Genomic DNA, 27,285 nt, shown 5'->3' with positions numbered 1-27,285 from the left:
GATCCGAAGGCTCCGTAAAGTGAGTTTTATGCAATTGCGGAGCCTCCGGAGGCTTGCTGAGGCCAAATCAAGCTCTGTACCGCATCGCTGTGTGCAACCAAAATGTTTTAACAATATGGAGGGCTCATTATAGCTCATGATTGGTTGATGGTAGGTGAGGGTGGAAGGTCCTGTTTAAATACAAGTTTACTTCCTTGACAACTTCCTTCACAACAGCTCTACTCTGTTCGCGAAGAAGTATGAACGCTCTGACTTCTGTGGAGGCTGCATCACAGTAAATGCTGTACTGCCACTGCAGATGTCAGATTGACCATGCAGAGCCTTTAAGCCAATTTTTGCTTGCTCCGTTTGCAATCCGGAGACTCCGTACAGAGGGTTAGACGCAATTGCATAGCCTCTAGAGGTTTGTGGAGTCCAAATTGAACTTTGTACCGCATCACCGTGCACCTCCTAAATTTTGTAACAATGTGGAGGGCTCGCTCCGCATTGACATGATTGGTTGACGGTAGGTGCTGTATAAACACAAACTCACTTCCTTGACAACTTCCTTCATAGCAGCTCTGCTCCGCGAAGTGCAAGAAGTATGAATGCCCTGACTTCTGCAGAGGCCATACACAGTAAACACTGTACAGCCACTGCAGAGCCTTTTAAAGGCGTTGCATAGTCAATCCGATGTCTGCATTGGCCATGCAGCCTTTTTGGGCATTCATACTTACTGCGCTTCGCTGAGCAGCTCAGAGCTGTTGTGAAGGAAGTTGTCAAGGAAATTAGTTTGTGTTTATACAGGACCTTCCATCAACCAATCATGTCAATGCGGAGCTATATGGCGCCCTCTTCATTGTTACAAAATTTGAGAGGCACATGGCGATGCGGTATGGAGCTCAATCTGGCCTCTGCTTGCCTCTTGAGGCTCCGCAATTGCGTTACACCATCCATATGGTGCCTCTGACCACATTTTCGGATCAAACAGAAATTGGCTCTTAGCATAGCCTCGGGAAGTAGGGGTGCTGAGGGTGCTGCAGCACCCCCTGAAAAATCTGAATAATTATAATTTAAAAATCATTGTATTTTTTTCCACAAAAGTTGTGCACTGGGCCTTTAATTGTCCTGTATTAGCTGACTGACATACGATATAGCAGAGCCAACGCAAGAAAAACCTTTCAAACCCCCCAGTCTACCCCCCCAAAAAATCGCAGCGCCCTCACCAACTACTTACTGTAGCAATGGCTCTTAGGGACCAAGCCGAATTTCTTCAGCCTTCTGAGGTTGAAGAAGCGTTGTTGCTCCTTCTTCACAACGATGTCGGTGTGGAGGGGATCTTTTCATGTCCTCGGTGATGTGCACGCCGAAGAGGAACATGAAGCGTTTGACCCTCTCTACTGCGGCCCCATCGATGTTGATGGGGCGTGCTCTCTCTGTTGTCTCTTGTAGTCCACGATCAGCTCCTTTGTTTTGTTGGGGGAGAGGTTTCATTTTGGTCTACACATCAGGCCTATATTAAAATTAAAACAAAGCTAAATTTCTAATTTAACTCCCAGGTTGACTTTATCTAGGATTAGGCTAAGTTTAGAGAATAAAAAATGCATAAATCACGTGAAGATACTCCGGCGTTTGTAATTGTACTGCGATATGCCCACACTGCCGCTTTATATTTTGCAGTTTTACAGATAGGCCTACCGACCAATGTATTAACGATGGTCAAAACAGGCAACTAAACAGCGGTGTATTCATTACGGAAACCGTTTAAGAAAGGAAACAAACAGAGCAAAACGAGAGTTTCTATTTAACAATTTCAGGTAAATTCCTCACCGTTTGGTTCTGATTGTTTCCGTTTAAGAAACGTTTTGTTACAGAATCGGCGGAATGAATACACCCCTGTGCTCACCGGGGCGGTTCATACTGGGCTGGGCGTGGGCTCCAGCAGACTTGTCTTCATCCTCTCCCTCTTCGAAGCACATTGTTCGCTATGACTTAACCTCGCGTACAACATTGAACGAATGCTGTAAAAATTGGCCTGAAAAGTATCGGTTCTGGAATAATAACATATTTCTGTTGTCGAACACTGTTGTGAGACATTCGTTGAGGAAACGGGCCACCATTGTATTTCTATTCTTGGAACACTCAGAAGCTACTGAGTTGAAACATTGTTTCCAGTAGACCAAGTCACGCTCCTGATTATTGGGTAGAGCTCTGCTTGTAAGTATTGCGTGCACGTTTTTCATCTATTACACAAATGTAGGCTATTTGAACTGTCGCTCAATGTTATTTTGTGTGCTTTGTCCAGGGAACCCATACAGGGGACCAACAGTAGTGTTTACAGCTCGAGCTCGTTCACACGGCCACTGCCGCGGCGCACCTTGTTATTTTTTTATGACATTCACGCGTACATCAGGCTGAATCTCGTTGGCGAGCACAATATTGGGAGGTGTAGCCAAACGTTTTGCAAGACAAACTGCTATTCGCGTGATCATTGACCCAAACCATAGGCATATTGGCAGGCCTATTGAATCAGTTTGTGTATATTATTTTCTCAAATATAGGAATTTAGTTCGTAGGCTAAATCCCCTGGTCAGCCCATAAACTTCACGGACAGGGGGTCATCTGCTGCTAAGCTAAACCAAGGAAGGCATACTAGAAAATGAACCCCCTGATATTTTCATTGGCATTGTCAAGACATTCAAGTATTAAACTGTTGCCATTTTGTATGGCCAGGCCATTCAATGAGCGCTCCAACAGCCGAGCTGCAATAGTGGCTGTAGCTTGTAGACCACACAGACAAGGGTGACGCCCCGTCTTGTTGGCTACACCGAATTGTAGCACTGCGGAAGTTGCATTTAATTACTAGGCGGTTGATTAAGAACCCGATTCTACACTGATATGCTTGGTCAAGGATCAAGAATAGATTATTTTTGTAGTCTAGAGACAGCCGACTAGTATCGGCTCACCAGACCACAACGTCACAAGTTTGTCTATGTCGCATGCCTTACATTCGAAGCTGATGCTTGGAATAACATGCGATTTTGTTGTTGAGTAGCCTGAAGTTTAAAAAAAGAAAAGCATGGGAGGCCTGGTATTTCCGGTAGAATATCTCACATAAGGCTAATTCAACAGCATTGCTATTCTAGCTACCTATACCTACCACGGTGTAGCGACTCTCATTGCTCCTCAGTGGGCTATGACATCATACATGCGGTGTTGACCAAGAGACATACCTATGACCCAGGATGTAGCCTAAAAGCATGATATATTTTCAGTCTTTATATGCCTCCATTTCATTCATTGCAGGTCAGTTTCACCCATCGTCAGTCATTAGGTGTTTTCATAACTTCATCTATTTTTTTATGATGATGACCATGATTATTAGAAGTAGGTAATAATACAGAATAGACCAGTGCTTAGTAATACAGTAGACTATTATGAGTGTATGCAAAATGGAACAACATAAGTGAAGCATGATTCATGTCAACAATGGCCTGTGAGAGCAATACCGTTTTATACAAAAAGTAATCATGCTGATCAAGGTCTCTACAGATTTACACTCAAGCTAGATATACCATTGATTTGGACACTCTTAGATTTTGAAAGGGTTCTATTCGCGTAAAGGGCATGATGGTGGTACACTTGATAATGGTTAGCTGAAGCTACATGAGAGACACAGCACTTCTCTAATTCTTGGGAAGAGTGGCTTTGTGTTGGGGATTGTTTACTAATAGTTGGTTTTCCAGTTGCTTTCTATTGTCATGGAGCTGAATAGAAATAGTCTTTGTCCACTGATGGTCCTGGCTATATCGTGTGCGTGTGTGCTGTTTTGTCTGCAGGTCTCTTCTCAGCCTGTGTTCTTGGGGAGGACTATAGAGCAGAGGATTCTGGGTGGGATCTTCCTTGTCCAGGAAGGCCTTTGTTTACGCAGCTCTCAAGATGCTCTGATTGTTGGTGGGGGTTGTCTGATGAATCATCTCACCTGATCTCTCTCTCACACAAAAACACACTTATTTACTCACCATGAAATGCTTAGTCAATGTCACAAACCTGACTGTTAACGATATATGTATCTCATATTTCTTGATCAGTTATTTATTTTGGTTCTCATTTTATGTTGCATTGCAACTTAAGTGGGCCCTTCCCGCTGCACAGCTTACATGCCAGTGGCCCACAGGTGTCAGAGGCTATCAGGTTGGCAGTGTTTAGTGTGGTCATCTGTCCTTTTCATCTCACCACCTGGCTCCATCACCTGATCCCTGGTTAACAACCTGAAAGGATGACCCAGTGGGAAAATGTCACATTTTGCTAAGAGGCTGTTTTGAGGCTAGGGCCCTCACCTCTTCTCTCCCTCTGCACACAGTGTCACTATTGGGGAGAGCAGAGGGAGCACTGCTCTTCCACTCATTACCACCCTTCCTGCTTTCTGATAAGATGCTACATCTCGATTCCAAGTATCTTAATTAGTTGACAGACTGAACTGTTTTGTTCTGTGATCCTATTCATATGATGTGCGGGCTTCTGTCTTCACATTGTGTTCTGATGGATGAGCCATGGATGTAATGGGGTTAGTCCTGAAGGCCTCGGTATTTACCTCATCTTGTAAGTGGATGGATTTTCTGATGCTGAATTGTGTCAAGGCTGGGCTACATTGTGTTGTAGCATTGCAGCTGTGTTTTGTGTAGTGGTGGTGCACTGGGGGGGGGGCGGGGGCTTGGTCTAGGCTCCATGATGGTTTCTCAGTGTTCGATTGTGATCCGTCCCTAGAGAGGTTTCTTTTACCATCATCGCTCCATTAAAAATCTATCCCTGCAATGGGCTTGTGGCTGCCAATATGGATCCTTTAACCTATTAAGTGTTTTAGTTGAGAGAGTGGCGACGCAGGAGGTCCACTCTTAAGTTCTTCACCCTCGATAGAGGATGTGTGGGGCCGAGAGCGGGACACTTATTTGTGTGGAAAGGTGGTCTACCTTTCCTCAAAAGATTGACTTGATAGTAGTATGCTACTCTTTGTCAATGCCGAATACAATGAGTTGTGTTCTACCCCAAGGTACAGTATACAAAAAATTAGGAACACCTGCACTTTCCATGACTGACCAAGCAAAAGCTATGATCCCATATTGATGTCACTTGTTAAATCCCCATAAATCAGTGTAGATGAAGGGGAGGAGACATGTTAAAGAAGGATTTTTAATCCTTGAGGCAATTGAGACATGTATTGTGTATGTGTGCCATTCAGTGGGTGAATGGGCAATACAAAAGATTTAAGTGCCTTTGAACAGGGTATGGTAGTAGGTGCCAGGTGCACCGGTTTGAGTTTGCAAAGAACTGCAACGCTGCTGGGTTTTCCAGCCTGCGCCCTCAGTAAGATGTCATGTAAGATTATCCTCATGGTCCAGGCAGAGCTCTAGAGTTTCAAAAGGAACTGTTAATTTCCCCAGCTCGAGGTGGCCGTGAGCTATATATAACCCTACACATGTTCATGTACCACCCCTTGAGCAAAAGGGCACAGCCATACAGCGATTTAGTGGAGTAGGTCATCAGACAGGGCTGCGGCCGAAGACTGAGTGTTTAAGACTTTTTAATATGCGTCACCATTTCAAAAGTGCTTACACAAGGGGTTGACTCCTCCATTCTTGACCTCTTATGTTAGAATTCTGGATCAATTCATTAATTTAAAAAAAATCCAGACTATATGTGTTTACTGTAGTGGTGGTGTTTTGGAGACTGTGTGTGACTGCTGTAGTGGTGTGGTGTGTGCGCTTTAACCGTATGTGTGCACTGTAACAGTGTTGGTGTGTGTGTGTGTACACTTAAGGGGCTAATTAAGACTGGTAGAGAGACTCAATGTGCTCTGGCCCTAATTACCAAACTGAAAGTCAGAAAGAGAGGAGAGGGTATGGCTGGCACCGGGCACTGCCACAAGGAGAACTCTGCTGTGTGTGTGCATCCTGTGTGATGGTGTCCTCCTTCGGTAGTAGCTAGACAAACCCCACAGGACTGATCCCTACAGACAACAAGTGGTCCTGGAGTCAGCAGACAGGGCTGCATCAAACATTCATCTGCCTATGTATGTCTGGATTATTAATCAGCCTCTGACAGTCTAGATTGTCAGAGAATGGCATAGCTATGTCTCCCCTCAACCATAGAGGAGTGTGTAAAAAGCTCCTCTTACCAATAACAATTCAAATCTGCTTAGACTGCCGCTATTGGAAGGAGATGTCATATGATGTGACTTACATGTAATGGCACATTAGAGTTGAACTGTTATTCTCATGATAATTCAACCATACATGATACGACGTGGAAACGATGTACTGTACTTGGTGCTGTTTGAAGCTATTGTCTCAAAGCATTCCTTTCTGTTGAACTCTGACGTCTTTCACTTTCACTTCTTTACCACAGAAACTAGTTTCCCTCCCTGGAATATCAGGGCTTTTCTTTGACTGCTACTACTCTCTTCTGCCCTTGGCTTTGTCAGAGGAAAGAATCTCAGGAACCACATTGGTGTGATGTATGTCTATCTTCTGAGATGCACAGCATAAGTAAAAAGATGTCCTAGAAAGTGCCAATTGTAACTGTAAGATATTGATTGGTGGGGAGACTGGAGAGTGTGGCTACAGGGTCATTCAGCTAGATGGGCAGTGTAATGGGGGAGGTGGAACAGGTGAGGGGGGGGAGCACTAAGGGGCTGGGATGGTTTGGACAGGGGAGGAGGAGTAATCGTTACCGTCTCCTGGATTGGCCCACCTTGAGCTGGGCGATATATCGTGGATACCGGTTTTAACGATATTTTGATACAGTGCTAAATTATAAGTTCTACAAATTGAACTACTTCACTGTCTGTTTTGTTCTAGTTTGGTTGAGTATAAAGCCATTGAAACCACTTAGAACTAATTTGTTGCCATTCAAGGGTCATGCTCTATATATTTAGAACTTTAATTATTCAGTAGCAGAAAATACCGCCATATTGTCAAAACATTTCAGAAATATTGTGATATCGCTTAGGCCCACCCTGTCCATTCTGTTGATTTGGTTGTGCCTCTCATTTCCTATGATGTTGTCCACCTTTCTTCCAGGACACACAGCCCAGTAAGAATGATCTGCCTGCCACTAAATCTCCATTTGAAAAGACAACAATGACCTGTGTGCAAGAAGTCATCTCCCCTGTTTACTCAGAGGGATAGATCAAAGCTGCAGCTTTTCTCTCTGGGCCAGACCTCTTATCACTGTAGAATGTATCACTTATTTTTATTCTGTTACAGCCTTCTGCTGCAGAGATAACACTACAGTAGCCCAGGGTATGTCCAGGCTCAGCCAAGAGACACCTCAAAACATGACCTCCACCTCAGCTGCTCTATTAGCTAGTATATGCCCAGTATCAGGCTATGTTAGAGCATAGTGTGTGCATAAACGAGAAGTGTTTTTTTTTTACTGAATTAATTTACAGGGAAGAAGGAAGCTAAATGTTTGCCCACACGATTGAGAGGTTGTGGTAATCCCCTCCTGTAGTGTTAGAATTATAGCCATTGGGTTTTTCGCAAGCCTGTGAGTGTTGGCTCAGTTGGTAGAGCATGGTGTTTGCAACGCCAGGCTTGTGGGTTCAATTCCCACGGGGACCAGTACGGGGGAAAAATGTATGAAATGTATGCATTCACTACTGTAAGTCGCTCTGGATAAGAGCGTCTGCTAAATGACTAAAATGTAAAAATGTTGACATTGGTGATGGTCTAGCCGATCTAGAGAGCTACCTGTTTCCATGAAACCCCTTGGCAGTCTGGTATAGAGCCTGTTGGAACAGCTGTGCAGGAGAAGCCCTGAGGGGTTTGGAGCAGTGTAGAACAGACCAGAGGGCAGTTACTCTTCCAGCAAGCAAGAAGCCTTCCTTCAATCATTAACATCAGTGACCCAACAGTCCACTCATCAACAAGGCACTCTGGTCTCTCTCTCTCTCTCACTCTCTCTCACTCTCTCACTCTCTCTCACACACACACTCACACAGGGGCTCTAGATTAGCAGAGGTGCATGACGTTCTATTAATACACTACCACATCAAGAGACAAATATAGGAGTTTACTTGGAGTGTTTCGGTTGCCTTTGACTCCCTGCCACTGCATTAGCCTTGTAAATGTGGTGTTTTTTTGATGGTGTGTATCCTGCTGTCGTCAAACTGTCCAGAGTCCAGGTTGGTGTCACTAGTTACTCCTCTCGGAACACTGCAGCACCTGTGCAGGCATATTAGTGTGTGTGGACTGTACACACAGGGCGTGTGTGTACAGTTTTTTAGCACATTAAGGAGTAACAGGGCTTCATGGAGCTAAAACTGTAAAGGAGGACAGGAGGTTAGTGTAGGCTAGGGGATGCTGTGTTTGACTGTGTGTCAGGGAATACAAAAAGCACCTGACCTGTAAGGGATATTTCTGAGAGCAGTGAAGAGGTAGGGTGGGTCAGTCCGGTGGCTGTTTGGTCAAGAAGGTTGTGGTGTATTAAAGGAGTAGGATGCTTACATCCGGTAGAAGATCCAGGGTCTGTTTGTTAGCAAGTAATCTGTGTGGGCAATGTTCCCGCACATTTTTTCCGGCACTGAGCAAATTTCAAGTCCGCTAAGCGCACACTTGAACATTGTGACAGTCGCCAAGTAGGCTGCTGTGGCTATTTGATCATGATGTAGGCCTACCAGAGTTGCCTACCATAAACAATGGAGACTAATGCATCCCATAACATTTTAACATGGAAATAGCTGTTCTGTCAGTAGCAGCAAATGTGTGGTGTTCAATGTAAACCTATATTTCAGGAGACTTTTGGGGGGAAAAAACATGCAGGGATTGATATTAACCGGATTATCGACTTGTCCTTCAGACAAGGAGACGACTGAAAATGTTGTGGTGGTTGATGCAAGAAAACACTTTACAAAATAAAGTCATTATTATTTGCATACCATGATTAGAGAGAATCAGACAAGTTATGCTACCCTCTGCCTATTGGCTACTTAGCTTATTCAAGACCGTCTCAATGCAACACTGCCCCTTTAAGACAAAAAAAGCTTTTTATCTGACTCACTTTTCAAAGATGGTTAGAAATGCACACATTTTGTGCTCCTGTTGAAAGCAACAAATTGTTGACAAGATAATGGCTAACTGGGCTAATAACTCACTAATTAGCAAACAATATGAACAAATGTGCACAGGTGGCTACATGCAGCTCTCACTTTGATATCAAAATAAGCGCATCTACTCATGACCGCTAATGCTTTAAATACAGTCCAGTTCAAAGTGAATGGCACAGATCCATATATGGCAATGGCAATTTGCAAATAGGCCTACTGCAGCTCTGATTGGTTATGGCGCACCGGTCTGTGTAGAGTACGGCCTGAGTCGTGCCGGTCAATGCAATAGACTCCTACTCCAATGTGCTCTCTTGCACAGATAGTTTTGCATACTAAATCTTGTATAGTTCGTTTTCTTTTGGTATGTTACATTGAAAGTGGCTAATATTTTGTTGATTCGAGCACAATTCCCACAGTAGAGTGAAATGTTGATAGTCTTAACTAAAGTGGAAAATTCTAAAAAGTTGAGTGAAGTTCATTCTCGTGCTTTTCTGCGTTGTCTGATATTTCTTCTGCGCAGCAGTCTGAGGGGAGCTGTGCATGTGCGCAGCTTAGAGGAATGTGTGTGTGGGTACAGTAGAAGATAAAGGGTAGGGCAGATCCATACACTGGGTTGCAGTGGGAGGAGGTGTGAGTTGGTTGGCTGTCCCATATCTTAAAAAGAAATCTGTCGAGCTATTGGACAAGGGAGGCTCTTCTATTAACCTGTCATGATAAATTACAGGGGCAAAGAATAGTCCTTCTTATTGAGGTCAGTTTACCCTTTCACTGACTCGTCATCACTGTATCATGTCCTGCCATAGAGAAGAAGGTCATGAGAAGGATATGTAGGCTAACTGACTGATGGTAAGCTGCTGAGTATATACCACCAACATCGCCCTTATGACTCCTCGCTGCTGTTTGGCTCATGCCCTCTGGAATTTCACTGGCCTGCGTGTGTGTGTGTGTGTGTGTGTGTGTGTGTGTGTGTGTGTCTGGTTCGTGCAGCTTACTTGACAGTTGACACCCTGCCCCAGCCTGTCAGCCACGAGAGAGAGTACAGTGGCTGGACTTTAGCTGAGTGTCTCTTTTAGCCACGCAACACTACCCAGTTCACTGGGGTAGGGGGTTTTACCTTGTCAAATCAGAAGCCTACTGGTTGGCAACGTTTACTGAGGCTGCACCTGTGACTCATGTGCTGAGATCTTATGGGAAAATTACAAGTTGATAGCTTTCTGTTAGCTGTTTTTGTTTTAGGGCACTGATATCCTATGAGTGAACCACTGTAGTCTGACACTGTTCTGTAGGTTTAGGTGACACACTAACTGTGTTGTGACACATGGAGCAATACCATCACCAGTATGTCCTCTGTGCCATCTATGCTACATTCATATCGGATGAGCTTTTGGGATAACTTAGTGTCCATGGTTATCTCAATCTCTGACACGTTCCATTCTGCAATCTGTTGCAGTGAGAGACTGGATGTGTACATACCGTTCAACTCGACACCTCACTGTGTCAGGGTCTCAATACTGTTACATTGCTCCCTCTCCTTCATCGTCACTGATCGGTGATTGGATACGGTAGATTTCCACCAGAATAGGCTGAAGGATGCATTCTAAAGGATTCCCACAGACCGCCTGTGTTTTGAGTACCTCTTTCCAGTCATGTCAGATAAGTGGTTTTTATTTTATTTACATTTAACCTTTATTTAGCTAGGCAAGTCTGTTAAGAACAAATTCTTATTTACAATGATGGCCTACCCCGGCCAAACCAGGATGATGCTGGGCCAATTGTGCGCCGCCCTATGGGACTCCCAATCATGGCCAGGTGTGATACAGCCGGGATGGGATGAGGAAAGGATGTGTTCTGGAAGAGAACAGGGCCTGGTCCAACTGGATCATATTAACTAGGAGATGTGTATATATATATATATATATATATATATATATATATATATATATGTGTGTGTGTGTGTGTGTGTGTGTGAATGATTCATATATATATATATATATATATATATATATATGAATGAATGAATGAATGAATGAATGAATGAATGAATGAATGAATGAGGCAGGAAAAAACAGGGAGGGACCTACCTTGTCCAATAACAAGCGCTTGTTTTTGTTGAAGAAACATTTTCCGTTGCAGAACGAATGAATACGGCCGGGTTGTTTAATGAGAGCCCCTGATTTATGACAGGGTAGCCCTGTGTAATGGCTGCGCCGGACCCAACCACTGAGGGGGGTGACAAGAGGTACACCTGGGAGTCCTAAAACCCTCTGACTGACTGCACGGCTTCCCCTTCTCTGTCCTCTCCTCTGAACTCACTGACCCCAGTGGCTATCACTGCTGCAGTGCCACAAAGTACACGCAACACGGTGTGCAGATATCTATTTTCTATGGAACATATCAGAGAAATTATGGATGTTAGTTAGATTTTTTTGCATTCGTTGTCCATTTTAACGTTTGCCATTTTTTAATGCATCTAGAATTTGTATTTTATTAGGATCCCTATTAGCCGCTGAGAAAGAACCAGCAACTCTTACTGGGGTTCATTGACGTCACCAGATCCGGGCTTTCGGGGCTTTAACCCCAAATGATTTTGTCTCAGCCCGAGTCTTTTGCCCTGCTGGGATGCTGTAAAACAAACTAGGATGCACTGCATTACACACTGCAATGAATACTCCAATCATGAGCCCTTGTCTGCCCTGTGTCATGTAAAAACTCTTTCCAGCGTGGAGTAGTTCCCAATCGTTCTGATTGTGACATCATGTTGTAAAATGTCTCAGTTCAATAATTGCACGTGCGTCTCTTTGTGGATAGCTGAGCCCGTGTGGATGTTTCATGATTTTCAATCATGTTAGGTGCCTGTATTTGTACATATCTGCATATTATCCCCCCCACACTCTACAGTTAAAACAAGCCTACTGCTAATGTGAGTTTACGCAGTTCCAACATAATCCAAGGGATAGCAGCCTAAAATCCCAATCCTGCTATATTGCAAATACCTAGAACATTATTTATGCAAAACATACATTTGTGGTCTAGGCTGACACCCTTTGGATTATTTTGGAACTGCACAGTGCGCGCAGTATGACTAGCTACACAAACGGCAATCTAAGGAGACAAAGCCATTTTATGTATTGTAATTTGCACTGTATGTATTTGACCTAGATATTGTCTGTATGAATATGTAGGCTGTGTGACATTTTAAAATGTATGTAGTTCTGTCATTGAGCTGTTCTTGTCTATTAATGTTCTGTATTATGTAATGTTTCATATTTTGTGTGGACCCCAGCAGGGACGTCACAGAACCTCCGGGACTCAGTCCTGGGGCTAACTGGGGAAGGGGGAGTTTGATCCCCGCGCGACCGAAATGAAGCGCCACGCACTCTTTGCATCACAGGCTAGCCATTAACTTTTTGCATAAACATAACAATGTTGCATATCTCACTGCTTTCTTCCATGCGCTGTGCTCTCCTGATGCCAAATAATCAACACTTAATATTAATTCAATGGGTTGTGGTCAGTAAACCCATTTTAATAGTATTTATAAAAATCTATTAGCAAGTACAAATTACAAGTGCATAACTATATGGTAATTTTCAAGCCTCATGTTGATGTCGGTCACATTACTGCGAACTAATGTGTAGTAAGGTGTTTTATCTGGGGTTTTTTTAAATCTGTTTTTATTGCTATCTTGTCTTACATGGGATTGCAGAGTTCCATGTAGTCATGGCTCTATTTAATACTGTGTGTTTCCCAGCCTCTGTTCTGGACCTGAGGACTGTGAAGAGACCTCTGGTTGCATGTCGATGAGTGTGCTAACTTTTTGAACAGACAGTTCAGTACCCTTAACACCTCGCACAAAGACGAATTTGAGATGCAGTCAATCTCTCCTCAACTTTGAGGCAGGAGAGATTGACATGCATGTCAAAGTGCAATATGTGCTGCTTTGTTACGGACCAACTGCAAATGACCTATGTCCCTCTTTGCCGCACATGACCACACAGCTGGGAAGTAGTCCAGGTGCGACAAAACTAAGTCCTGTAGGACATGTCTGGTCGACTGAGATGTGAAGAAGGCAGAGCAATGTCCTATCATGGACAGACCTCTTCTCATTTTAGCAACCATGGACTCTATAATTTTTGACCATGACAGCTTGCTATCTAGGGTTGCACCCAGCAGTTTAGTCTCTTCAACTGGCTCAATCGCAGCATTTATTCAAGAATCTACCTAAATGGGGTTGAGTGAGTGAATTGTCACAAACGATGCCTTTTATTTAAAAAAATAAATGTAGCACCAGCCTATTGCTAGTTACCATTCTAAATCTTACTGGAGCTCTATGTTAAGGGTTTCAGTTATTTATTTTACTGTTGCAGCCAACGTGGATACTGTTGAGTCGTCAGCGTACATAGACGCCCAGGCTTTATTCAAGGTCAGTGGAAGGTCTTTAGTAAAAACAGAAAACAATAATGGCCCTAGCCAGCTGCCCTGTGGTACACTAGAACACTATTAAAATGTTCATAATAAAACAAAAGTATTTGCAAGCAAAACTAGCCAAGATTACCGTTTGTACAACAACTGCATTATCATGCAACAGATGTCATCAGCACACCCAACAGATCAGTGTACAGTCATGGCCAAAAGTTTTGAGAATGACACAAATATTAATTTCCACAAAGTTTGCTGCTTCAGTGTCTTTAGATATTTTTGTCAGATGTTACTATGGAATACTGAAGTATAATTACAACCATTTCATAAGTGTCAAAGGCTTCTTTTGACAATTACATTAAGTTGATGCAAAGAGTCAATATTTGCAGTGTTGACCCTTCTTTTTGAAGACCTCTGCAATCCACCCTGGCATGCTGTCAATTAACTTCTGGGCCACATCCTGACTGATGGCAGCCCATTCTTGCATAATCAATGCTTGGAGTTTGTCAGAATTTGTGGGTTTGTGTTTGACCACAAGATCTCCATGGGATTAAGGTCTGGGGAGTTTCCTGGCCATGGACCCAAAATATTAATGCTTTGTTCCCCGGGCCACTTAGTTATCACTTTTGCCTTATGGCAAGGTGCTCCATCATGCTGGAAAAGGCATTGTTCATCACCAAACTGTTCCTGGATCGTTGGGAGAAGTTGCTCTCGGAGGATGTGTTGGTACCATTCTTTATTCATGGCTGTGTTCTTAGGCAAAGTTGTGAGTGAGCCCACTCCCTTGGCTGAGAAGCAACCCCACACATGAATGGTTTCAGGATGCTTTACTGTTGGCATGACACAGGACTGATGGTAGCGCTCACCTTGTCTTCTCCGGACAAGCTTTTTTCCGGATGCCCAAAACAATCGGAAAGGGGATTCATCAGAGAAAATTACTTTACCCCAGTCCTCAGCAGTCCAATCCCTGTACCTTTTGCAGAATATCAGTCTGTCCCTGATGTTTTTCCTGGAGAGAAGTGGCTTCTTTGCTGCCCTTCTTGACACCAGGCCATCCTCCAAAAGTCTTTGCAGTACTCCAGAGCATTTTACAATCATTCTTTTATATAATTTATCTTTGTTCCATAGTATAGTTTCTTATTTTTGTTTAGTTACATGATTTCTCAATTTACTGTATGTTTGCCGGTCCTCTATGTTGTCAGACTTTGCTATTACCTTTTGCGTCATCCCTATCATCCATACAGTTTCAACTAATCATCTATCCATAGGTGAATTTGGCAGTTCTAATTGTCAGTTTCTTCTTCACTAACCAGAAGAAGCATCATACTCAACTGTCATTAAGGGCCTATTCAAATGCTCTGCTCACGTGCTACACACAGGCTTTCAGAGAAACAGCGCCTCTATGCTGTATAAAAAAAAACATGAGGCTTCCGATTTGTGAGGTAGGCATCAATGAGGAGCACTCGGTGTCAAACCTCTCCCTCTCTCTGTGTCTTCCTTTCTCTCGTTCTGTGGGAGTGGATTGGAACATTGAGTACCTTCAGCACATTTGTGACATTCCTCTAAGGGGGACTCAAACTCAGCCGCCCTACACACACATACACATCTCACCTCTGGGCAGAGGTGGTGGTAAACAGAATAGTGAGGTAGGGGTTCAGGGAAGCTAATGTCAAACAGAACACGTGCCAATGAATATACATCAAAGAACAGAAAACATGACCAAATGTATGAACCTTTCTCTTCCCTCTCCCCCTCCTATCTGCTGTTCTCTCCTCTCTCTCTCACACAGCAGTGTGTGTGTGTGTGGGGAGCAGTGAGGATGACGGAGTACAAGTTGGTGGTGGTGGGGGCTGGAGGTGTGGGGAAGAGTGCACTCACCATCCAGCTCATCCAGAACCACTTTGTGGATGAATACGACCCCACTATAGAGGTATGTACTGTGATTTTTATTTTTATTTTTTAACTAGGCAAGTCAGTTGAGAACAATGATGGCCAAACCCGGACGACGCTGGGCCAATTTTGTGCTGCCCTATGGGACTCCCAATCTCGGCCTGTTGTGATACACCCTGGAATTGAACCAGGGTCTGTAGTAGGGATGCACCGACATTACATTTTTGCCCGATGCGATATCCAATATTTTCCTTGCCAAAAAACCCGATACCAGTAACCGATATTTAAGTTTTGTGGCTTTTTAAGCATTATAGTACAGTTAAATTGTTGAAACACACACACACACACACACACACACACTGACCAAAAAGTTATTTTGTTGGCATTTACATATGTCCCCATTACCAGTAAAACATCATCAAAACCTATTTCTTTCACTTACTTGCTGTGCTGTTTCGTTGTTCAGTCGTTTCATTCTCAACCAGGAGTTGATCATGCATGTCAAGCAGTGAAGTTTCAGCTCTGTCAGTCCGTGGCCTCTCTTCCTCGGTGCACACTGTCACTGTGTCCATTTCCATCTTGTCCAACTGTGTCTAACATTTCACGTAAACCCTGTTTCTTGTCTGCATCGAAGTAGCGGTCCTTGTACCCACCGACTCGCTTGTTCACAGCCTCAAGTAGAGTACTTTTGCAAGTTTTAACTGCCGACACAGACTGTGGGGTTTTGTTGAGCAGACGTTTCAATGCCATGACAGAGGGTATCACGTCTGCTGCAGACGCAGTTGATTAGCTTATTTCTTGAGTCAGTTGTTCAAATAACGCTAGGAGGGTATTCATGTTTCAAACATGTTCTCAAATGCCATTGAAATGGCAGCAGCGGAATGAGAACCAGCACATTCTTGAGCATGCAATACGGCTTTCCTCAGTATGAAATCCTCGTTGACCCACTGTGCTGTCAGACTCAGCATGCTCATGGGGCTGACATCGCTGGTCCAAATGTCAGTCGTGAAGCTAATAGCAGTGACGCCCATAGCAAGTAGCTCAAGGTTGTGCGTTTCAACAATACTGTGTAACTCCGGTAGGGCAACATCTGAAAAATAGCGCCTACTTGGTAGTGTGTACCGGGGCTCAAGGTGCTCGACCAGTCGGTGTTAGCCAACATCATCCACGACAGAGAACAGTTGATTGTCAAGGGCAATGAATTCCATTATCTTGGTGTTAATGGATTTCGCCTTTGAGTTGTCTCGCTGAAATGTACTTACTCTTTCAAATGACTGCTCGACTTGAACTTGTTTAGTTGTTGGGAGTGTGCGCTTAGTTTTTTTTCTGCTTTTGTTCTAAGTAGTCGCTGAATGTCTGGGTGTGATGCACTTTTAAATTAGTAATTAGGTTTGTGGTATTGAAAGATTTCACGTTTTCCCCTCAGGTAATAATAGCAGCACTAACGTTGCATATGGCCTTTTTTGTTATCTTCCTTTGAAACTTCAAAATAGATCCACACAGCAGACATGGGCTAGGTTAGGAATGCTGTGTTGCACGTGTACCTCGTGCCATCATTACGTTATATAGGTATGCACATAAGCTTTGACATCGGTTTTGCACATCGGCATTAACCTGTTGAGGACAGACGTTCCGCTAGCGGAACCCCTAGCCAACAGCCAATGGCATCGCACGGCGCAAAATACAAAACCAACTAAAATACCACAATTCAGTTTTCTCAAACAATCAACTATTTTACACCATTTTAAAGATAAGACTCTCATTAATCTAACCACATTGTCCGATTTCAAAAAGGCTTTACAGCAAAAGCAAAACATTAGATTGTTAGGAGAGTACATAGACACAAATAATCACAGCCATTTTCCAAGCAAGCATATATGTCACATAAACCCAAACCACAGCTAAATGCAGCACTAACCTTTGATCTTCATCAGATGACACTCCTAGGACATTGTTATACAATACATGCATGTTTTGTCCAATCAAGTTCATATTTATATCAAAAAACAGCTTTTTACATTAGCATGTGATGTTCAGAGCTAGCATACCCACCGAAAACTTCCGGTGAATTTACTAAATTACTCATGATAAACTTTAACAAAATACATAACAATTATTTTAAGAATTATAGATACAGAACTCCTTTATGCAATCGCTATGTCCGATTTTAAAATAGCTTTTCGGCGAAAGCACATTTTGCAATATTCTGGGTACATAGCTCGGCCATCACAGGCTAGCTAATTTGACACCCACCAAGTTGGGGTTCACTAAACTCAGAATTACTATTAGAAAAATTGGATTACCTTTGCTGTTCTTTGTCAGAATGCACTCCCAGGACTTCTACTTCAACAACAAATGTTGTCTTTGTTCCAAATAATCCATAGTTATATCCAAATACCGCCGTTTTGTTCGTGCGTTCAGCTCACTATCCGAAGGGTGACGTGCGAGCGCATTTCGTGATGACAAATTTCAAAATATTCCATTACCGTACTTAGAAGCATGTCAAACGTTGTTTAAAATCAAATTTTATGCTATTTTTCTCGTAAAATAGCGATAATATTCCAACCGGGCGACGTTGTATTCATTCAAAGGCTGAAAGAAAAAAAATGGATTAGTCTCGTTAACGCACATCTCCAGTCTCACTGTCCCCAGGCTGACCACTCACAAACAGAGCTGCTGTACTTTGCCCAGAGACAGCAGACACCCCATTCCACTTTCTGGCGGCTTTAGAGAGCCAATGGAAGCCTTAGAAAGTGTCACGTTACAGCACAGATGCTGTAATGTCGATAGAGATGCAACAGAAGGACAACAAATTGTCAGACAGGGCACTTCCTGTATGGAATCTTCTCAGGTTTTGGCCTGCCATATGAGTTCTGTTATACTCACTCACAGACACCATTCAACAGTTTTAGAAACTTTAGTGTTTTCTTTCCAAATCGACTAATTATATGCATATTCTAGTTTCTGGGCAGGAGTAGTAACCAGATTTAAATCGGGTACGTTTTTTATCCGGCCGTGAAAATACTGCCCCCATCCCAAAGACGTTAAACTAGAAATCGGGCGATGTTGGCATTTTTAGTTAATATTGTCCGATTCCGATATACTTACCGATATTTTATTTTTATTATTTTTTTTTATTATTATTTTATTTTTTTTAATTTTTTTTTATAGCGTGCATACCTTGTCTGTAGTGACGCTACTAGCACTGAGATGCAGTGCCTTAGACCACTGCGCCTCTCGGGAGCCCAAATGTGTGTGCGCGTTTCCAGAGCTTCTGTCCACAGCTGTAGCTGATCACTGTGGTTGATGTCATGCGGATATGGCCCCTCCCCTGGTCTGTAGTGAACGGAGTAGAGTAGGTTAGTGTGACTACTGGCTCACTGGAGAGACCACTTAACTACCAGATTTCATTACCAAACAGGCTACTCATTATCAATTAAATTCTCCAAATGGCAGATTTTTTAAATTTGATTATTTAAAAAAAAATGTTACTACACCGCTACTCCTTATTTAGTTCCTCTCAGTTCACTATGAGATTTTTAGAGACAGAGAGGGAACAAGAGGGAGTCTGCTTTCTCTTCTCTCCCTCTCTCTTTGTCACCACGCCTGCCTCTGGCCAGACAATGTCCTTTTTGTGTGTGCATTCCTGGCCCCTATGCACTAGCACACAAAGACCCTGCACCCTGTGTCTGTGTGTTGGGACGCTAAACCTTGGCCCTGCAACTCTGCCCCTTTTGATACCACTACCTCTTCTCTGGCCAGTCACACAGCATGGCCAGTCACACAGCATGGCTAGTCACACAGCACGCATGTGTGCCTGTGTGTGAGAGACTATCAATCAGGTCCCAGATCCAGACTCATGCTTTAAGCCTAGTCAAGAGATGTGTAAAATGGTTGGTTAGTTAGTATATTGAACACGCATCAATGGATTTCAGCTTATACTTCATTAGCGCATTCATTACAGATTGTAGGGTGTTCACCCATAAAAGGATTAATTAATTCAAGGTTTATACAAATGTGTCCATTCCATAGAGAATTCAGAAACGAAATAATCCAAAACCCATGTCTATCATATATGGTTTCAAACGTTACAGAAGATTTACTCTGAGAATTTAGCATGTTTAGAGTGCATTTAATGTCATCACTGGAAGGATCATGAAGTGCTGACTGCTCAATAGCACTCTAACATGCTGACCAGACCGCACACGCGCAAGTTGATTTTGTCCCCCCATACCAGACAGTCAGGACACAGGTTGAAATATCAAAACGAACTCTGAACCAATTAAATTAACTTGGGGACAGGTCGAAAAGCATTAAACATTTATGGCAATTTAGCTAGCTAGCTTGCTGTCTAAATTGGAAGTAAACATTGGGTTGTTATTTTACTTGAAATGCACAAGGTCTTCAACTCCGACAATTAATCTACAGATTAAAGGGTAAACCAACTGTTTCTAGTAATCTCTCCTCCTTCAGGCTGCTTCTTCTTTGGACTTTATATGGTGCATTACCACCACCAACTAGACTGTGGACATCAGTTCATCTTTCATTCACCCACGTGGGTATATACTCCAAAAAATCAATGAGGTGATGGCACGTGGGTATATGCCAATGAGGAGATGGGAGAGGCATGACTTGCAGCGCGTTGTGCGTCACAAATAGAAGCAAGTTCTATTTTAGATCCTGGCTATGCGGTGCAATGATTGGATAACGTGTAAAAAAACGAATAATAATCTACGCTGGCGCATGCGACCCGAGCGGGGTGGCCAGCATGTAACTTCAACTGACAAGCTAACTAGTGGCTACAGGTTCGCGCGTGAAAACATGGGCTTTTTCTAAATGAAATCCGCTGAATAAAAAACTAAATGAGGACTACATATATATTTATTTTTCAATACTAAGAGGCTGAATTTCAGTATCCACCCTCCGCGAAGACAATCGTTTCTTGTTTTTGTCTCTCCCTTTAAATTGCCATTGAAACAACCCCTCTCAATGTAGTATAAAGGCAATGAAAGCCAAGAATCTGGAGGTGAAAATGACAAGGGTATCAAGTTGATTTTGATTGGTCCAACCAGTGGCAACACCTCCAAATGGTACCACCTCACAATGCCAAATATGGAAGAGATACAACCAAGAGCGGCACAGTCTAAACTAGCAACGGTCACAGCAAATTAACGTTCTTATTTCATCAACACGGTCAAGTACAAGTATATTAGGTTTATAATATTGTAGAGAACAGTCTAATGATTTAGTTCTGTGTAATTTATAATGACATTGGGCAAAGTAAAATGTGTTTTGACATTCATTTCAAAGCATCCTCTTGAATTGCCCCGTTTTTCTCTACATTGTACAGCAGTGAGTGAATGCCCTACAGATGATTTGTATGTTAATTTAGTACACCAGGGGTTGAGTTTGTTAAATTGGTCCACAGCCACAGTTCCCTTTAACTTACACACATCCTTACACACCAAACCAATTTTTGTAAATCCTTAAGCAGGAGTGAACAAGTGCACACTTGGGTAGAGAATCAGTCGGCAGTCTGTCTGTAGCAGTGTAACTGGAGGATGTCGTCGTCCCCCCCCCCTTCAGGACTCATACAGGAAGCAGGTGGTGATTGACGGGGAGACATGTCTGCTGGACATCCTGGACACTGCAGGTCAGGAGGAGTACAGCGCCATGAGGGACCAGTACATGAGGACAGGGGAGGGCTTCCTCTGTGTCTTCGCCATCAACAACACCAAGTCCTTCGAGGACATCCACCAGTACAGGTGTGTGTGTCTGACCGGCCAGGGGGTTGTATGTGACGGTGGGGGGGTCATGGCTGTCTTGTGTGAAAGCTCTCTGCAGCAGCTAGCTGGGTGACGTCATGCCTTAGCATTTAACACAGCTATAGAAAGCTTAGCCTTCCGCCTTGGAGTGATTATAGCACGCTGCCAATGAAATCGATCCTGACTCAATTAGACCAGAGGAGAGTAGAGCAGAGGAGAAACACTCCCAATGACATGGAGGGAGGAGAGTAGAGCAGAGGAGAAACACTCCCAATGACATGGAGGGAGGAGAGTAGAGCAGAGGAGAAACACTCCCAATGACATGGAGGGAGGAGAGTAGAGCAGAGGAGAAACACTCCCAATGACATGGAGGGAGGAGAGTAGAGCAGAGGAGAAACACTCCCAATGACATGGAGGTAGGGAGGAATTCCAGACGGAGATGATGGTAATCTATTCTCTCTCCACTCCGTCTCTCTCTCTCCACTCCATCTCTCTCCATCTCTCCACTCCCCGTCTCTCCACTAGGCTTGTATTGGGTATTACTGCTAGGTGGTGAAGGTGAATTGAGAGGTTGATGAATAGATCTGACCCAGTCCATTTGGTCCCGTCACGCAGTCGTCTGACTGGCTGCTTGCTTAAGTGATTAGCTCATTCTGTTCGCTACCTTCCCATCCATCTCCTCATATACACAGCCATAGACATTGGGTATGCGCGTGCCAGGCACGACAACCTGGAACGCCACCGCTAGAAATCATCCAACCGGTTAGCTGTCCTGCTTGCGACTGTGCTGAGCTCCAAACAGATCTAACCCACTCCCCTCACACGCTCACACTCCCCTGGCCTGCTGGCTAGATGGATGCTGGAGAGATGAGATCATGCAGTTTGCTGCCCCATCCCTCCTCCAGCAGTGCAGCACAGCCGTTAGTGTCTGACTGTGGTGTTGTTTATGGAGAGGGAGGTAGGATCCTAATACCTAAGGGTGAAATGACCCACGGACACTCCGTTCCTTCATTGGCAACACTTTACAAAACGCATTAGTTGTGGTATGATGGTGTAACAGGTGGATATGTGCAGAGCAAGCTTATTATAGTTTCTGTTTTTATTTATATTCGTTTTCCGATTTGTTATTTGAAATTCATTTGGGTTTCCATTCGTTTTCAGACCTGATTTGCTAGTTTTTATTTAGTTGTATAGCAATATTTCTATTTTGTTTTACTATTGGGGACAGAAAGCATGTGAGGGAGGCTAGGAACCATTTGTGCTGTATAGTTTTTTGGGATGTCACTTCTTGCAACTGAGGTAATGGGTCAGGCTATAGGTTAGGTTTCATTTATAAATTAAACCATCTCAATGTGACTTGGATTTAAAAGGAATAGCGCTGAGACCTGTGCAAAAAATATGGTGGAAAGAAATTCTCTTGTCCAGGTTTACACCAATCCAATGCTTTTTAATTTTATTGTACAAGAATCAAGATAGATACCTAGCCAATTTTTCCATTTAGCTAGTGATGGTGATGCACAAACTAGGCCTATTTGAAACATCACCCACCTCCTGGCTGCATTTACCTGCCACATTCAGTATCTTGAAAGCCCCCTCCAAAGGCTTGAAAATCCCTTTTTGTTTTTTCATTCATGATGGTTTTTATTTTAGCTAGTTTTGGTGTCAAATATAATACTTTCAGTAGTTTTAGTTTTTCAAACGTGTTTGTTTTAATTATTTTATTTCAGTTTACTCAATCGTTTGTTCGTGATTCATTTCAATTTACTATAATAAACTTGGTGTAGTGGAGGGTTAACACCATTTGCGGAAAAATTCATTAACTATAGTGAGCGTAACTTTTTTTCACAGCGATCAGAGTTTACCCACCTATTTTCACCACCACATCACTGGATATGTGTACAAGCAGTTACATAGTGTTTTCATAGCTGCAAGTGCTTCTGACTCTACTACAGTTATTCTAAATGGTAGTTTAGGTCCTCATATTTGAAGAAACGGTTTAAACCAAGCAGGGAACTGACCAGTGTCTTTCTGTCCTCCTGTAGGGAACAGATCAAGCGTGTGAAAGACTCTGACGACGTGCCCATGGTCCTGGTGGGTAATAAATGTGACCTCCCATCGCGTACCGTGGACACGCGGCAAGCACAGGAACTGGCCCGCAGCTACGGAATTCCCTACATCGAGACCTCTGCCAAGACACGACAGGTACTCTTACACACACAGACAGGCAGGCAGGCAGTCAGAGCAGTGATTGTCCCTCAGTGCGATATGTGTGCGTGTGCGGTGCTGGGAACATTTTCTACAAATACACATATTGTTGATGGCCATTAAGTTTATGAACTTGTAAATATGAAATGCCCACCTTTTTGCAGATTGTTCTGACTATGTGTTTGGTTTATTTGCAGGGGGTAGAGGACGCCTTCTATACGTTAGTGAGAGAGATCAGGCAGCACAAGCTGAGGAAGCTCAACCCTCCGGACGAGAGTGGACAGGACTGCATGAGCTGCCGCTGTGTGGTGTCGTGATGGAGGTCGTTCAGAAACTCAGCCCATTATCAACTTTATCCCAAGCATAATCAACATCATCGTTCACAGCAAAGAGGCACTGAATCCTTACACAATGTCTTAATAATTTCTACTTCTCTCTCACAGGTTACCAGTTCGGGGTGAGGAGTGGACCTAGTGGCAGAATGGACTTAATGAATGAAGGTGGAGGATGAAACAACAACAAACTGAAGAGTACAGTCTAAGAAAAGCAGATGCACCACCAGGCTGACTGTACCATAGACATTGGGGAGAGGGGGATCTTGCCCCTGCCATGCCATGCTAGACTAGGCTGTCTGTCCCCTCTTTGAGTCCATGTCTGCCAGAGCAACACCACTAATGACTGTTTCTCACCAGTGTGATCATGCTGGGCAGCTCCAATGAGTTCCTGCTAAGTTATTGTTTTACAGTCTCAACACTGGTCTTAAAGGGAGGTGTCACCAATCCCTGGTGAGTCCCCTTCACCAACACCTCAAAACCCTGATTTTTACATTTGACCCCCTGAAAAGACTGGACAGTAGTAGCCTAAATCCCCATCCCTAATTTAACCTCCCCCCAGCCTCCTTGTTCCTCTCTAGAGGGGCTCTGCAGTAACCTCATTATTACGGATACAAGTATGGGGACGGAGCATGACAAAAGACACGCCAGATATGATTATTTTTATTTTTTTTACTGTTAGTCTAGCTGTCAAACCTAACTTTCTTTTTTTCTGAAAACCCTTTTTTTAAAAGTGACTTTTTATGGAAGGTTTTGAAGGTGATCACACTGGGCACTGTAAAGTAAGCCAGGATCTTTATTTCGTGTGATGGGCTGTTGCTATTTTAAGACCTGTCACCGTGAGGAAGTCCTTATTCGGGCCCTTACGTGGGCATGGCTGTGGATCAGACCGATGGATGGACTCATTTCCCCAGAGTGCCATTGCCTTCCCCCACAAACGTGTGTGCGTGCACATGTCAGTGTGCTAAAGAGTTCTCTTTGGAGTAATATAGTACTAGATATTGTAGGTTCTGGTGCAATAGGAATGTTTACTGTCTGATTAGGTTTAGGAATTGGGAATAAACCATCTCTCTCTCATCCCTATTTATTATTTGCTTGTATTTCTTGGGTGGAGAAGGGTGGGGTACATGAGTGATGTTTTACTTGCTGTTGCCTTCAAGGTTTGGCTGAATGATAGTTGGAAGGATGGGAGACGAACATCATTCCTTGGTCCATGCAGTGCCATTATTTACCATGGGATGGTTATGCAGTGAAAGATTCTTCTTGCACAGGCTTTCAGGGAAGTGGAACAAAATACCCTTTGAGATTGTGCTATTTTAAGACACCGGTGGCATTCATTTCTTTCCTATTCCTTTGCTTAGACAACTGTATGTTGTTTAGTATAGTTTAACATTTCTAGATTGCAAGTATCGGTCCTCACTGTGTTTAAGGCTCAGGAAACAGGAATGTCTAGACATGTCTCGCTTTTGTATCTTATGTTCCAGGATGAAATCTGTGAAATTGAAATTCTAATGCACAAGAGCTGCCTTAAATGACTGGTAATATGTGGGATAAAACTGTTTTGGCCTCATAAAATAACCTTCTCTCTCATTCTACTCGCTACTGCCTCCTCAGCTGGACCTTTGGTTCCCTGAGAAGATCATTTGATTCAAGCTAGTCATGTACGAGCCAACTTAATTTGCAAGAAAAGTCAGCGGAAAACGTTCTTCATTTTAGGGGTTCTCTTGTGATATTTCTCAATATTACATTTTAGTCATTTAGCAGACGCTCTTATCCAGATATGTCTAGATATTGAATGGTGTAGGTAGACCTACTAGCTTTTGTGCTCTCTACAACACTAACCGCAGCATAGGGCTGCCAATACAATAGAACACTGCTTGGTCCTGTTTAACTTGCCTTATTATTTGTTAGCTAGTACTTCATGCCTTAGAGTAGTAAGTTTGCCTGAAGCAGGTGTTTCTGTGGTGGTCTGTGTCTGCTTTCCTCTGTGGATAACTGTTGTGAATGACTGGTGGCGATTGGAGATTTGCTCCTTCTGGGATTTGTTTATCTTTCCCTTGACTAACAGACATGAGGAAAAACAAACTCTGAAACAGTCCAACCAGATGAGATTCTGTACAGCGTGCCCTGTCTGATTAGCTAACGGTTTTTGTGTGTGTTAGTCCAAACTAAGATTGCCATAATTAAACAATCTGAATTCAATAAGTGTTTTTTTTTTTTTTTTTTTACCGCGTAAGAGCTGCTGGCTTTTTATTTCCCCCTCCTGTTTTTTAAGGTACTTACCCCCACAGTTCAGCCACAGTGACCCATATACTGTAGTACATTGTGATGCCTCATTAGACTTCAGTCAAAGCCAACTCCTTGACCTCTTGTCTAGAAGATAGGCCTTAACATTGGAAAATAATCACTTTATTCTGTCGCTAGAAATGCTTAATTTCAGACTTTTTGCTGCTATCATACATGTGAGTGGTGTTCCTTAGTGTACGTGCTCTTGTATGTGGTTTTCCAGGAGCTGCCCCCTCCAACAAACACTCTCTTCTGAATTACCCCCATCTTGCCTGAACACAATTATACCAGTTGGCATGTAAGAGATTTTTTTGGACCTGCTCCCTCTACCATGAGGGCCCTGCAGTCAGACAATACTCCCCAAGATCATCTCACCTTTCCTGGGTTGCTACCCTTCATATGTTGGACCCAGGGGATGAAGGGGTCTGTTGATGAAGACACTGCACACAGGCTTGACCATTACCTCTGACAACAGCCACTATATCTCTTCTGGCTCTGTCTGGGTGGAACACCTCTACTGTGTTGGGTGGAACACCTCTACTGTGTTGTGTGGACCACAGATTATATTCTGGAGCTCTGAGGGATTCAGGGACGGTGTTGATCTTCTGTGTTTTATTCTCAATTTATTGTTGATGATTTTGGGGTCTTAACTGTGAAGAGAAAAAAAAAGCGTGTTTTTAACAAAATATTATTTGTGTTGTATTAGTATAGGGCACTCCATAACCATAAAGTAAAGATACTCTGTACCTTGAAAAATAAATAGCCAATCTTAAACAAATGTAGATCTTTGTCCCCATAGTGATCTACTGTGTAATGTTAAACAAGTTACATGGCAGGTCTGATTTGTTTATCAAGTGGACCTCTGGTGTTAGATGTGAACTGTACAGTTGTCTGAACTATAGTTGGCTGTTATATTCTACATCTCACACAATGTCCATTGTCTGTCTATACTCTGTGCTTTGACTGACTGGCAGTTATGGGCACACATCTAAAGGTAAATGCTTAGAAACTGGACATCAGTTGTCATTGAGGAATACAAGACCAGCAGGCCATCGGTAATCATGTCTGGAGGGGAGACTTTTGGGGACAAAAACATGGACATTGGGGGGTTTTGCCCAAGGACTGAAACCAAAAAGGGCTTGCTTCTCCCTTAAAACTATAGTGTGAACATGTGAGAGAGGATGTGGGTTTGGAAGTTTGATTGTGGAAATATCAACTGTTTTAACTATTTAAGATGTATTTACTCTTTAACAAAATGGCAAATGTGCAGCAGGGCAGGAATAAAGATGTCAAGATGAACTCA

General features: G+C 43.2%; 1 protein-coding gene across 4 annotated transcripts; it reads left to right on the top strand.

Annotated features, from left to right (window-relative positions):
- The first annotated feature begins 1,910 nt into the window (after positions 1–1,910).
- Positions 1,911–27,285, top strand: LOC115197299 (GTPase HRas). Of its 4 annotated transcripts, XM_029758685.1 has the most exons (7): positions 1,911–2,196; positions 7,812–7,817; positions 15,296–15,434; positions 20,981–21,159; positions 23,202–23,361; positions 23,562–23,686; positions 23,808–27,285. In XM_029758685.1, exons 3-6 carry the CDS (start codon positions 15,324–15,326, stop codon positions 23,679–23,681), a joined length of 570 nt encoding a protein of 189 aa, XP_029614545.1. In that variant the 5' UTR covers positions 1,911–2,196; positions 7,812–7,817; positions 15,296–15,323; the 3' UTR covers positions 23,682–23,686; positions 23,808–27,285. The 4 variants fall into 4 exon arrangements, with proteins under 4 accessions (XP_029614545.1, XP_029614546.1, XP_029614544.1 ...); XM_029758686.1 differs by lacking the exon at positions 7,812–7,817 and having other exon boundaries at positions 15,297–15,434; XM_029758684.1 differs by lacking the exon at positions 7,812–7,817 and having other exon boundaries at positions 15,294–15,434.

The sequence above is a fragment of the Salmo trutta genome, chromosome 7, assembly GCF_901001165.1.
Source record: "Salmo trutta chromosome 7, fSalTru1.1, whole genome shotgun sequence".
Taxonomy (NCBI): domain Eukaryota; kingdom Metazoa; phylum Chordata; class Actinopteri; order Salmoniformes; family Salmonidae; genus Salmo; species Salmo trutta.
Note: the sequence above shows the minus strand (reverse complement) of the source record. Positions and strands in the feature narration are given on the sequence as shown.